Source organism: Hipposideros armiger, unplaced genomic scaffold (assembly GCF_001890085.2).
Source record: "Hipposideros armiger isolate ML-2016 unplaced genomic scaffold, ASM189008v1 scaffold_829, whole genome shotgun sequence".
Lineage (NCBI taxonomy): Eukaryota > Metazoa > Chordata > Mammalia > Chiroptera > Hipposideridae > Hipposideros > Hipposideros armiger.
In genome coordinates, this window is record NW_017732179.1 from 520,983 (window position 1) to 536,273 (window position 15,291).

The following is a 15,291-nucleotide window of genomic DNA, read 5'->3' on the forward strand; positions in this document are numbered from 1 at the left end:
TGTCGTAGGCCCAGTCGTCTCTCCTGGACCAGGGACCTTCTCCATCTCGATTGACTCTGGGAATTAAATTCTATTTTATCTTGTATGTTATAACCTACTGTGCTTACCAGAGCATTGGCCTCTGGAGGGACACTGGTTCCCAAATAAAGCTGTGTTCCTCACTCTATCTGAACCTGTGTGTCGGGACTTTGTTCCCCACTCATGTCATGAGTGCCACGCAGGGACATAGGGCCCTGCTGAGGGGTTCATGTCCCCCTGACTTTCAGGAAGAGGCTGAAATGTGGCGACTGCCCTTTCAGGCACTCGCAATAGGCTTCCACATTTCTCTCTCTAACCCAAGCCTCTCCTCTGATATCCAAATGCTTCCTAGACATCTCCATGTAGCTATCTCAAAGACACCTCAAGTCAACTTGTCCATGCCTTGATCTTGCCCTCCATGCCTGCCTCCACTGTCTATCTGGCTCCTTTTTAGTGTTCCCTACGCTAGTGAACGGCTCAACCAGCCACCTAGTTGGAGATGTCAGAAACTGAGAAATCTTTCTCATCTCCCAAACCCAATCCATGCTCAAAGCTGATCCATTTTACAAACTAAATTTCTCTTGATTTCTTCAGTGACAGCCTTTGCCTGTCCTCTGTCTTATTTGCTCCCTTCCATACCCCAATCCCTTTACATGGTAACCTCCTACTCATCCTTCATATTAGCTCAAGTCTTAATTCAGTTTCCACGTGAACATACTAGGGTCCAAAGAGACAGACTTATGAAAGTTCTTAAGACTGGGACCTACATCTTCTGACTGCCACACCAAACTTCTACATATCATATCTCACAAAATAATTCTGTACCAATAGAACTGACACTGAGCAATAAAAATTCAATTCATTTGTAAATATAGCTGCTCTACTCAGTTTCATGTAGAACCATTTAACTTTTTAATAAAAAGGTTGTTATGCTCTTTAAGCTGTCAGCATTCTCTATGGAACAGCATTTTGAAAGTCATCCAACACCCTAAAGATATCAAATATCAACATATCAGAGACCAAAGTGAGTTTTAAGGTAGACGACCCTGATGGGTTTGCACAAAGGAGATGGCTGAAAATTGGCTATATAACTTTTAGAATTCTATAGAGAATAAATGGGTCAGGGGTGAACATCTGTAGAGAGACTTTGTGGAGAGAATTTTTTATTAGAGCTGTCATGTGCTGTAAGTCCCATCCCATTCCCACCCAGCAGAGGTGCCTACATTCCCTAAATGTGTCATGGCCAAGGGCATCTGAATGTTTCCAATAGATCAGGTGTCAACACATGTAAGAGCTGGTGCAAGGTCATCTTATATTCTGTCAAGAGGGCTGTGTCTAAGGAGGCTTCCACAAGCAGGACGCTGGAAGTAGACCTCTGCATTCCTAGAGAGTGGACCACTGGCACACTGAGAACTACACATATATTTCTGTACATAAATTAAGATTTTCTTATTTGCTTTATTTTTAAACTCAGAGTGATCAGAAAAGTGTATAACCTGCTTAATTTTACATCTAACGAAAGATGTAAAAATTTTGAATAAATTTAAAGAGATGTGGAAGACAAAATAAAGTTGCTTTGTGATTGCGTCTCAGGATTCCTACTTAATATACTGATTCAACTGAGTATAATTAAGAATTTCTTAGAAAGATTAAGAAGGGGAGAAATGGGTGTTTTTCACATTTGAAATGCTTTTCTTTTTTAGCTTACTAAAAAACAACTAAAAATCCTATTTCCTTTTAGAGTGCATTTCCATGTTTGAATTTCTAGGCAGGAATTTAAACTTTAATGCTAAATATTGGATTAAAAATTCATTTAAAATATCTTACAATTTGCAATATTTACATGTAAAATGCATAATTTAAGAGCTGAACTGGCAGCATTTTGCACACTTGAATGTTTTCTTACCTTCACCCAAGAAAAATTAAGTCAACTCATGAATTCTGAATGACTCTTAGCAATTAAATAAGAAAGACATAAAAAGCACATGGCCCCGTTTCCTCTGAGGAGTTGAAATAAAAAACAACAGCTGTCTATACTCCTTCCTTAGGCCCCTACTTCCCGAGATTTAAAGCAGAAAGAAATTCACGTTTTCTCAGACCAACAGATACGTGTTAGAAGAAAATAAGCTGCCAGCGAAGAGTCCTCAAAAATCTTAAAGAGGACCATCCACACTACATAGCCAAGAGAACAGACAAAAGACCTTTCACAGTGAGTGATCTGCTAGACTCAGAGGACACAAAACCTTCCCTACATACCCATCAGAGCCAGAACACCTGAAGTTCAGAGTGAGGACTGGCCCAAGCAATCCAACTGAGATTTCAAAATAGAATGTTTGCTGATGCCTGTGGAGCGTGTGCTCCTGTTTCAGAATCAGCCCAACTGCCAGAACACTTCCCTCTGGGAATATAGTCAGTAAAGCATCAAAAGGATCTTTCAGCATTTGGGAAGACCGATGTTGTCCTTTCACCCCAAATGTTAATATCAGCAGTCACAAAATGCTTATTGGCTTATGTGATTCCCATATGATTTCATAAGTGCTGTTTTAACATATAAAAATATAATCTAAAATTCATTTAACCTATTCAAACTCAGTTTCGTAGTTCCATCAGACCAAAATAAATTCCAAAACACAAAAACTCTATGTGATACTCCTTGTTTTCTGAAGGAAGCTATAGAATAGCACAAGTCTCTAATACTGTAGTCATTTTTTAAAACAAATAACTTTCTCTTCATACTTTAACCAAATTTTAGTTAGGTGAAATAATCTATCTTTATAATTCGTGTGTGTGTGTGTGTGTGTGTGTGTGTGTGTGTGTGTGTGTAATTTTGAAACTGTCAGCTTAACTAAAAAATAACGTGTTAACTGACATTATATTTTGGCCATCAACAGTACTAAACTAAGTGATGAGTAAATATCTGGTTAATTTGATCAATGTAGATGGCTTTATTATGCACTGGTAATCTACATTAATCAATTTGTAGGATCACAGCAAATCTCTACTTTATTTTATGCCATATTAAACAGTACATTTTATTGTTGGTATACAAAAGCCAGGCTACCATAAAATTATATATCCTTATCTTCCAGCTGAAGCACTGTACACTTATACATGTCCCATGATATTACAGTATTGTTATTTCCATGATATTTATGGTTCCCCTTTAGATGCTACTGAAGTGCCTTCTCACTGACTTCTCCTTTGCAACTATAAACACTCCTCTGGGAGCAGGCCAAGGGCAAATAGCACGCTAGGGGACCAGGGTACGAAAATGATTTCCTGAAGTATGGTTCTGAAGAGCAGGTCCAAGATGAAGTGGAGGTACAGAGGGAAGCCCAAAGCCTTGTGCTGAACCAGTGCCCATGTTCTACATTATCACTCCCCTTTGTCACTCTTCAAATGTTCAGAAAGTACATACATCTGCCTGCTTGGCCCCTCATGCCATGACATATCTATTATGTGGGTGACATTCACTCAGCAATAGCACCTAACATTTGATGTGAATTTGACTAGAATCCTCTACAACAAGTCTCCCATTATTATCCCCCTCTCCTGATTTTATATCTAGATTCAGGCATACGTGTTCTAGTCCACTTACAGGGGTAGCCACAGTCTGGCAAGATTACAGATGATTTACAGACATATTTTGCTTGGCCTACATGATCTGACTCATGCAGAGTTTTTAATACTTTGAATTTCTTACAATTAAATAACACAGAACTCCAGGCTACCAACTTATCCTGAGAGTCAGTAACACTGAGCCTGCATTTTACATGGCAGTTGATTGCTGATGCCCCTTTGGACAAAGCTCACCATCCACAATGCCACAACCCCCACCCTGCCCTGTTATTCTACACTATAGCCCACTTTACTCAGTCAGGATGCCTGCCTGACTCCTGTGGGCATTTGTGTTTGCAAACCCTTTTGTAAAACTAAGCAAATAATGTGATTATAATTTAATAAGGCAGAAGCAAACTACAAAAGTAGAACCAGGTTTTGCAATGTTAAGGTGGTCACGACACTATGAGGGCCACTATCCCCACAAATGCCTTCAGGGAAAGCAAAATGAAGCAATTCCCTAAACATGGGTCACGATGATTTGTGACACAGAATCTCATTCACAACCTAGCTACAAGTGAGTGTACCAGGAACCAACACCTGACCAAAACAGCCACCAATAGATTAGACAATTGTTTTTGATAACTGTCATGAGATTCTTGTCAAAAGATATACAAAATACAATGGTGCCTGGCTGATCTGACAGGGCCTTCCCTCTTGGTGGGGAGTTTGAGAAAGAAGTAGCACATGAAGAGAGAAGAGCTAGGTCACTAAAATGGGAATAAGAGGGACATTAAATAATGATAAAAGGGTCAATTCATCAAGAACATAATAGTCCTATGTATGTACCTAACAACAGAGCTTCAGAATACACAAAGCAAAAACTGATAGAAGTGAAAGGAGAAAAATGAAAGAAAATAATAATTATAGTTTTATAATTGGAGACTGGAACTCTCTTCTGTCATTAACAATGATATACAACAAGTCTATAGAACAAATAGATAAAAATCCGTTTAAAAAATCAGTAAAAATACATAAGACCTAAACAATGAACTTATGAACTAACCAATGAACTGAAGAGATTTTAGACACTCTACCAAACATCATGGAATACACATTATTTTCTAGCATACATGGAACACTCACCAAGAATAAAATCAAACAAAGAATGTGAATTAAATTAGAACTTAGTAACAAAAAGAAATCTAGAAAATCAAATACTTATAAAAATCCACTTCTAAATAATTCACAGGTCAAAGGTAAAATTACAAGGAAAATCAGAAAATATGTTGATGTGCATAAAAACAAAAACACAACATATCAAAATTTATGGAAGCAACCAAGTACTCAGAGGAAAAATGATAGCATCTAAATGCTCATATTATAAAAATAACAAAAGTTTATAATCAACAACTAAGCATCTACCTTCGGAAACTAGAAAAAGCAAATTAAATCAAAAGCAAGTCAAAAAAAAAAAGAAGAAGAAGAATGAAGACAGAAAAATAGAGTAAATCACAAAATCAAAAGCTGGTTCTCTGAGAAAGTTTACAAAACTGATAAACTGATCAAGAATATAAAACAGAAAACACAGGTATGAAAGAGGAGATATAACTACAGATCCTAGAAACATCAAAAGAATATAAAGGGATATTATCAGTAACTTTATGTGAATATATTTGGTAACTCAAATATATGGACAAATTCCCTGGAAGACACAAAATACCAAAGCTCATTCTAAAAGATACAGATAACCTGAATAGCCCTATGTCCATTAAAGAAAAGGAATTTCATTTGCATTTCAAAATCCTCACACCAAGATAACACCAGGTCCAGAGAGATTTATTGGTGAACTCTGACAAACATTTAATAAAATAAAAATAATAATAATATTTTTTTAAAAACTATATATGAACTCTTCCAGAAAAAAAATGAAGGAATATTTTATGAGACTAGCATTACCCTAATATGAAAATCCATCAAAGAATGCAAAGAAAACTATAGACTAATATTCATTCTAAACACAGACACAAAAGTACTTGAAATATTAGCAAATTGAATCCAGCAATAAACAGAAAGAATGACTGACTAATCATGACCAAAGTCATGTTTATCCCAGGAATGCAGGGCTCACTCAATATTTGAAATCAATATAATTTACCATGTCAACATACTAAAAAAGAAATGTATATATATAATCTTTTCAATAGGTACAGAAAAGGTGACAAAAATCAATATCTATTCATAATAAGAGCTCTCTTCAAACAAGGAAGAGGAGGGAGCTTCCACAAACCGGTAACAAGCATCTGCCAAAAAAAAAACACTTCCAACATTATTTTTAACAATAAAAAGACAATTTTTACTTAATGGTTAAAGTTGCTTTCTTCCTTTGTTCAAAAATAAGACAAAGATGTCTGCTCTTTACATGTCTATTCAACATGGAGGTCTTAGACATTGCAATAAGGCAAGGATAAGAAACCAAAGGCATATAAACTGAAAAGGAAAAGGAAAAATGTATCTTACTCATAGATAAAGCAATCATCTGCATTAAAAATTCTAATAAATCTACAAAAAGCAACTCATTCTAATTAATAAATTAGTTTAGCAATGTTGCAGAACGCTATGAAATTTTGGAAATTTAAAATAATACCACTTATAACAGCATCAAAAAGACAAAACACTTAAGGATAACTTTAACAAAATACCTGTTAAGACCTATACAATGAAAATTACAAAACTTTCCTGAGAAATTTAAGAACCTAAATAAATGGAGAGATAAAGCACGGCTACTAATCAAAATATTTAACACTGCTAAGATGTCAAGTCTCCTCAAATTCATCTATTGATTTAATACAATTCTAATCAAAATTCTAGTAAGCTGTTTTGTAGAAATAGTCAAACTGCCTTTAAAATATATGTGAATACTAAAATACCCCAATTATGAAAAGAAAAAGAGTTTGAGAACTTGCAATACCTGATTTTAAAACCTACTAGAAACCTATGGTAATCAAGGTAGTGTGGGATTGGCATAAGGACAGACATACAGAGGGTCCAGAACTATATCTACACATATGTGGTCAATTTATTTCCAACAAAGGTGTCAAGGCTGGTCAGTGGAAAAAGGATATTCTTTTCAAAAAATACTGTTGTAAAAATTGGACTGCCACATGTGAAAATATTAACTTTACTCTTACCTTACACCTCATATAAAGCTAACCTGAAATGGATCAAAAACTTAAATTTAAGAGTGAAACTATAAAATTTCTGTAAGGCAATATAGGAGAAAGTCTCTATGACTCTGAGTTAGAACAAGATTTCTTAGGATAAAAATGTATGAACTATTAAAAATAGATAAATTAGACTTTAAAAATTAGGATACAAAATGCATGAGCTATTAAAAAATTGGTAAATTAGACTTTAAAAATTAACATTTTCTTGTCTTTAAAAGGTGCTATTAAGAAAATAAAAATAGCAGCCATATTTTGTGAAAAAATATTTTCAAAACACTTCAAGGACTTGTACTTATAATACATTAACAACTCTTACAATTCAGTAACACAAACAGCCCAATTTTTAAAATGCACCACAGAAAACATACCAACAAGTAATAACACAAAAAGATACTCAACTTCACTCGTCAACAGGGAAATTAAAACCACATGAGGGCCGGCCGAGTGGCGCAATGGTTAAGAACTGGCTTGGGACACCAGAGGGCCCCGGTTCGGATCCCACATATGAGGGCCGGTGACACTGCCTTCTACAGCTAAGATGCTGAATAACAGCTCAACCTGGAGCTGGGCTGCTGTGGGTCGCCGGTGACGGCGTAGGCTGCAGTCCCTGTGGCAGTGGGTTGCCATGGGCTACCGTATGTAGCCAGCAGCCAGCGTGAGCAGCCAGCAGCCGCCGTGAGCGGCCATCCAGAAGCCGGCGACTGATCTGCCTCGCCCGGGAAGAGTGCAATGATGGTGCCAACTTGGGCCAGTGAAGCAACGTCCTCCACAACTAGACTGAAGAACAACAACAACAACAAAAAAAAGCGACAGCAACTTGTCTGTTCCCCTTCCCCCAATTCCCCAATAAAAAAATTCTTAAAAAAAAAAAACACATGAGATATCACTACACATCAACTAGAATGAGTTAAATTAAATGACTCATTAAATGACACCAAGTGTGAACGAGAATCAGAGCAACTCGAACTCATACATTTCTGGGGGGACTGCAAAGTGATACAGTCACTTGGGAATATTTTCACAGTTTCTAACAAAGTTAAATATACACTTAACCATACTAACCACCAACTGCAATCCTACGTATATCCAAGAGCTGTAAAACCATACACCCACAAGAACACCTATATGCAAATGTTCTTAGCATCTTTATTCACAGAAGCCAAAAAACTGGAAACACCTCGAATGTCCATCAACTTGCAGATGGATAAAACAATTGTGGCATAGTCATACAATGGAAGATTACTAGTCAACCAAAAGAAACAAACCGCTGACATACAACATTAAAAAATATCACAGGCATTGTGCTAAGTGAAAGAACCCAGAAACAAAAGACTATTATATACAGTATGCATCCTTTTTGTTTTTAATTCTTTATTATGGAAAGGGCAAAACTATAGGTGCAGAAAGCACATCAGTGGTTGCCAGGGGCTGGAGCTGGGGCAGAGAGAGGTGGGCCACAGAGAATGACCGCATAGGACCACGGACTAACTCTTTAGGGTATAGAAGCAATCTACATCACGATTGTGGTGGTGATTAGAAGACTGTAAACATTTGTCAAAATTCAACAAACTGTACACCTAAAGATAGGGATTTATTGAATGCAAACTATACCTCAATAAATCTGATTTTTTTCAATTAAAAAAAAGGACATTGGGAAGCTCACAGAATCACTAGCTGGATAGAGACGCAAACTCAAGGCTAAGCTTCTAGGAAAACACCAAAACTATGTTGTAGAAGTGGCCTGATGAGAAAACTGCTGCAGGTCCCTGTCACCAAAGCCTAAACGTCAGAACCTTACTGCCACTATTAATGATGCCAGCTCTCTCTCAGGCACTGCACCCTACACTGTCATCTCCGAAGCCACGCTTTTCTGCTGCAATCTGTGCTAGCAAACAGAAGCTCAGCACAGAGCCTGTTCATCACGTTGCTCATGTCTAAATCACGGTCGCACCTACATGCATCTGCCTGGAAAACTGAAGTCCCAGCTGCAAAAGAGGCTGGATGTTTGAGTTCTCACTTCTGACACTGGGGAGGTGGACTGCTAATGTGGGGATTTCTCCAAATGTGGTAACACTATTCAATACAACGATGGACAGACATGAATAGGGGAAATATTGACGAAAGCAAGCAGTCAATGAAAACATTAAAAAGTTACTCTTCTTTCTCTTAGCTCTCCCCTACCTCTCCCAAGCCTGTCTTTGTCAAGCCCTCTATTTCCTTACCTCGTAGGCCTTTACAAGGTGGAAAGCTGAAACTACTGAAGACAAACAGGCTTCCTGTCTCCAGTGAAAGCCGGAGCTCACTGAGGAAACTAGACTGAGGGAGAGGAGGCGGGAGTGACCACCTGTGAACTTGAGAAAGGAGAAAAGGGACTATTAGAAGGGCACAGGAGCTGGCCAAGTTCCTGGAGAAGAGGGGACCTATGCTCCACTTTCCTCAGGGGACAAGGGAAACAGCAGCTCCTCAAAGAGCATGGCCGCCCCTGGAATACAGGGCTCTGCGGGTGCAAAAGTCCCCGTGCTCCACAGGCACAGAAGCTGCAGAGCAAGACTTCAGAGGGCCCTGAAGACTCAGACATAGGGAATGTTGGTTATCAGAGGTGTCCCCCAGTGTCTTGGCTCTGTAAGAGATCTTGGAAGGTGGAGGAAGGAGCCTGAATAATAACTAATATTAAATTTCCTGCTATTCTGGTAAGAAGAGAATCCCAGGCTTGTATTTAACTTGATTTAAAGATAATAAATGAATAGACATTTCTTGCAATACTTTGTGGGTCCTAGGAATGGTAAGTATAATTTAAAAATAAATCTTAATGTCCCAGCCACCACAATTACTTTTTTTTAGTATATCTGTGCTTTCAAATTTCAGACATCACTGTTTAGACAGGGCAGGGCCGGTAGGGAGAAAAGTGATAGCCTATGGGCTATTTTTCCAGTGTTTCAGGGTTGCCTCTTATCACAGGGAGTAACCTTCTAGCCAAATCTGAATTTGCAAATGACCCACCTTTTTCACGGGAAAAGTTCAAAATTCTTGGCTGTTTCACTTTCTAAAGAACTTCTGAAAATCGAGGCTTTTAACGTGGACAATGACTAGGATGGGAAGAATGTATTTTTCTTTCCTGGCTTAGTTTTGCTTTGTGTCTAAAGAAATCACAGAGCACTTTAGTTTATATTTTGGTAGGCCTGCCTGACATTGTCACGCTGTAGCTCAATGCCAGTGTCAGTCTGGTTAGCAGATTGAAAATTTATATTGGGAAATGCTAACTAGAGTTTCCAGATGGCAAAAAGGCCAGATAAATGGCCTCTGCTGTTAAATACAACCATGCACTCTCAACTTTGCCACTCAGTTGAATACAGCCCTACTTGGCTATAATGAGCGAGCTCCAGTTGTTTAATGAAGCATTCATATGACAAAAGCCACTAAATCAACAATTAGAGTTATTTATGAACAAATCACACCATCTGAAACCATCAGGAGAGTGGTATATTCTGAAGCCAATGAAATGCTTTTAAAAATATGGCTCGACTGAAATATTTTATTCTTGATCACCAATATATTGCCTCTTTGCAAACTAAACACTATTCTTAATAACGTCTTGATCTTTTGGATATGTTTGTGTCGGTGCTAGTTTAACTTTTAGCTAGGTTAAAGCATTCTTTAGCATGTACAACATGGGAAAATAAGCGATTTGAAATGTGGAAATAAGGCGTTTGGTTATCTATCCTGTTAGAAGCTCTCAGAAAATCTAAGAATACAGAGAGAGGTGATGTGGCTTCATAACTGTGTGCTGACACAGTATGCCCACGTACTTAACACGGCCTTCACGGCCCTGCTGGATCTCGCCTTTGCCTGTCTTTCCAGCCAGTCTTACAGCACTTCCTCCCACCGTGCACTTTTCTCAGGTCCAGGTACACCAGGCTCTCCTGGATTTGTATGATCTCTTTCTTTAGTATGAAATGCCTTCCCCTGCTGTACACACGCACACACACAATCCTTCTAATCTCTACCTACTCTTTAGATTCAAAATTTCCCTGACCTGCAGAGCAGGTTACATTTCCCCATTTGCCTCCATAGCATTTTGTACTTCCTTGAAATTGTCAAAACACTTTAAACTCTCTTAGCATAGGTCTTTCTCAGCAGATTCTAAGTAGAAACTATATGCCCAGGTCCCAGCACACAATGACCATAATACAGTAAATATCCAATATGTATTTGATAATATTCATCAAGAACTTATGTGCCAAGTACTGTCCTAAGCACTTTATATAAGCTTAGTAACAAACGAGACTGGGAGATGATGTGATTATTAATCACATTTTACACATGAGGATACCTAGGCCCAGAAAAACGTTACCCGACAGAAGTGGGATTCAAACCAAAGACTCCAGGGCCTTCTTATGTCTGTCTCCTTCTTACAGCCTCCTGGTAATAGCAAAAAGAGCACAGGACTTAGAAAGTGGAATGGCTACTTACTGGCTCTGTAACCTTGGGCACGTTACTTAAACTTTCTGAGCCTTAGCTTTTTGTGTGTGCATTTTTAGAAAAGGGGGTAAAAATATGTATCTACCTCACGAGACCACTTTGAAGAAGTGTGCATTACAGTGCTTGGCATTGGACGTTCTAAAATAAATAGTCATTGAATCTGATCTCAGGAAGAAAACCAAAGGAGTAATAACCAGTAAGAAATAGAGAACAGAAGAAAGTAGTATTCACCCCCACTCATATAACTATCCCAGAGGCATGGAACATCTCAAGAAAATTATAGTCATACACTTATTTTGATACATACCTGCAGCTGTGATTTTTAATTTATTAAAAGTTATACAAAGCTACTCTTAAGCACATGCTAAGAGAAAACTTCTTTTGGTATATGTTTTATTACACATCTATAGCCTCCACTCCCAGAGTAAAAAGCCAAAAGGCTGAATACTTTCCCATGACAAAACAGGACTGAAATTCAAAAATAAAATGTAAAGGGCCAGCCGAGTGGCACAATAGTTAAGAACTGGCTTGGGACGCCAGAGGGCCCCGGTTCGGATCCCACATATGAGGGCCAGTGACACTGCCCTCCACAGCTAAGATGCTGAACAACAGCTCAACCTGGAGCTGGGCTGCTGTGAGTTGTTGGCGTCGGCGTGGGCGTGGGCTGCAGCCCCTGCTGCAGTGGGCTGTCATGGGCTACCGTGTGTAGCCAGCAGCCAGCGTGAGCAGCCGTCCAGAAGCCGGTGACTGATGTGCCCCTCCCCCCAATTCCCCAATAAAAAAAAAAAAAAAAAAAAAGAAGCTACCAGAATCCTGTATCCTTCCAAGAGAATAAAGCATCTAGGGGAAAAAAAAATGTAAAGTCAAAATAGAAACATTAGAAAACAAATAGCTGATAGAAAACAAAAACATAAATCCAAATGAAACCAAAGATAGCGCAGGAAGAATAAGCAAAAAAAAGAACAGGGAAGATAATGGGGATAAAAGGCCCTGTATTGTTGACAGCATCTGATCCACAGATTAATGCTATTTCTAAGCGGATTAACCAAATCCCAACTGTTCTACATCAGGTTCTTTCTCTAAGGTTTTCCTCCCTCACATCAGCAAATAAGAATAAATTAAAATTTTAAACACGCAAGACAGAAGGAAAAAAAAAACATTCATACAAAATAGAACTGTCCTGAGTTGATGATTCCCCCTAATATGCCTATTATTTCCTTCCATTCTGTGCCTGTACTAAAAAGATATGTGATAAAGCTGAAAAGTAAAAAAGAGGAGAATCAGTTCCTCATGTAATTTTTTAAATAGAGCATCAAGCCATCGTCCCCTGGGCAGGAGGCGGTGCGGTACAGATCATCACATAAGGGTCTCGAGAGCGTCAAGAGAAAGGACACTGTTATTTCTGTCCCAGATGCAGGAAGAACTTTTAACCTTCTGATGTATTTCCTTAGCATAACCTTCTCCATAGCAACCATGGGACTGCAGCAGCAAGAAATAGATGGGGAGATAAAAAAATATACATGTTATATTATACACACACACACACACGCGCGCGCGTTTATATATAAATCCTGCAAAACTGCTGAATTCAGTAATGGTTTTAACAAAAAATTCACACATTCTCCTGAAACCTCATATTGCCATGGAAGACTAACCACTAAAAACCAGAATTAAGCTAAGCATAATACAGCTGTTATTTTTCTACAGCACTTATAATTGTAGCATACTTATAGTACTTTACAACCGATTTAATCTCAAAATGAGCCTATTTCACTAAAAAAGGAAAAAATTTTGAGGCTTAACATATTTCCCAATGTTTGGTTCAGAAGAATAGCTTTTACGTCACATGCTAATCCTAAATAACTAAAACTGTGATGCAGCAACATTAAACACTGTGACTTTGTGTCCATTGCACATTATACTGCTGGTGAAAAGTTTAAAACTAGAAAAACTAGAAAGGGTCACTTCCTCTGACAAGGACTTTTACACCAGGTAAAAGCAAGAAAGGCCTATGGTCACCCTTTGGGAACTACTTGCCCTAGTTTGTGGTCAGTGTTCCCCTATTCAGGCTTAACTTTGACTTTTACCTCCAGGGTGAACAAATGCACACAGAACCTAACGTTTCAGCATGAAGAGCTCCTGCAACCAGGCTGGTATGAGGAAGCATGATTCAACAGCAAAAGCACTGCACCCCGCACAGCCCCACTTTGGAGAAAGGATAAAAACCTCTGAGAGATGAGATGGCAATGATGGCAACATTAGATGAATGAGCGTTCCCCTTCAAGACCTGATCTTTTGAGGGACAGACTATTACGGATCTTCTCGTTGCTTCCATTCCTAGGCACCATCTCAGAAGGTGCTGCACACCAGTGAGAAAGAAGCCTGCACTAGAAGCCGGAAGGCCTCCCTACTGGGGACTCAGAGATGCTCACCTAGGTTCCCTCCCTAAAGGGTGAAGTCTTATTACTGGCCCGGCTCATATATTTATATCCGGTAATTTGAATGCCACAGAAAGATAAAATTTATGGCTCCCTTTATTAAAACATAGGGAAAGAACAGGCAATAAAGGATATGGACATAACAGGTTAAGTGGAGGAGAAATGGGGAGAAAATATTTTGATGACAGGTATATCAGCAGCTTAATAGAAAAGAATATACTCAGTGGTTTTCAGGAATGGGAAGGGAACTGAGGCCAGAGCACTGGTGTGTGTGTGGTGGGCGGGAGAGGAAGGGTGGGAGGAGGAAGGGGAGACCACGGCTGGGGGGCTGGGGAGCCCTGGGGAACCACACTCTTTATGCTTCTGCCTCCACCCGCGGGCTCATAGGGGCCCAGGCCGATAGAATCTTACATTTCTTAATGCAGGCAGGCAACCAAATGACACGTACCAATAAGAGCGGCAAACAAAAGAGACACAGATTCTACCCTCATGGAACCTACGACCTAGTAGACATAGAGCTGTTATTCGATTACACACGATGCTGATGAATGTTACGCAGGAGATATGCACTTTTATTTCTCTTTTCTCAGGATGAGGTACTTCTGCCTGCGAGATTTAGTTATAATTTGAGGGGCATTTCTCTAATTATGGCTACTTCTAGAACCACAGGCCTGTTAACAAACTGCTGAGTCCTCAGGTCTCAGGAAAAAAACAATATGGACCCAAAGTTAGCTGGCAGTCTGTGACTGACATGCAATGGCCCAGTGGGTGACCTGGAGAGGCAACTCTCCCTGGAGTCCTACGGCTCTGCTCTGAGGTGCAATGGGTCTGCGGGCTCCCACTCTGATCACCCAGCCCTTCCAGAGCTGTCTCAGGTTGAGAGGGGATTTCAATTGAATTCTGATCAAACTGAGCCCAGACAGGCTGGTGTAGGGCTGTTTTCTTTGGCATGAGAAAAAAACGGCAGCAAACTGAAGACATCAAAGGACAGATAGAACTTTCTGCACAGCTGCCACATTTCTGCAAAAATTTAGCTGTTTCTTGTGAGAGTCAGGCTGGTGGTTTAAGAGTGAAACCTATCCACTCCACTCTAGTCACAAGGAAAAAGTGTTACATACAATAAAACACGTTCTTCTACCAACTTGTGAGTGACAGGACTTTGAAAATTGTAAAGCACTATCAAATCTAAGATATTACAACTATTTACACAATATTAATGTTCTTTCTATGGGATTTTTAAAGTTCTCTCCTTTTCTCCCCTCCCAAAACACCTTCCAGTTGAAGACAAGAAGCACTAACAGTTATGGACTCTGACTACTTTTCTTTGTACAGTACACACCATTTTATGCCCAGAACCCAAGAAGGCCACGCCCCTCCGGCATCCCATGGACTGAAGAGAGTCTCATAACATTCCAATTTAATGCTTTCGGACAATTCCATGGTTCCTCAAAGTTGTCTGTGGTTTTCAGGTTCAGCCAAATGAACATAGACTACTAGGTGCAAGATGGCTTGCAACTAATTAATTAACAACCACAGCAGCAGCCAATAAATGCATACAATGTATACAATCT

At 39.2% G+C, this 15,291-nt stretch overlaps 1 protein-coding gene across 4 annotated transcripts in view; it reads right to left on the reverse strand.

Annotated features, from left to right (window-relative positions):
• IGSF11 (immunoglobulin superfamily member 11) overlaps positions 1-15,291 on the reverse strand; it is a 132,269-nt gene that overhangs the window by 28,017 nt on the left and 88,961 nt on the right. For 2 of the 4 annotated variants that reach the window (XM_019629186.1, XM_019629184.1), the window contains exon 1: positions 13,509-13,632. The exons of the other annotated variants lie outside the window; for them this stretch is intronic. In XM_019629186.1, coding sequence (XP_019484731.1) covers positions 13,509-13,617 — 109 coding nt within the window. In that variant the 5' untranslated portion in view covers positions 13,618-13,632. Of the gene's footprint in view, positions 1-13,508; positions 13,633-15,291 lie in introns of those variants that run through there. 4 annotated transcript variants of the gene reach the window in all.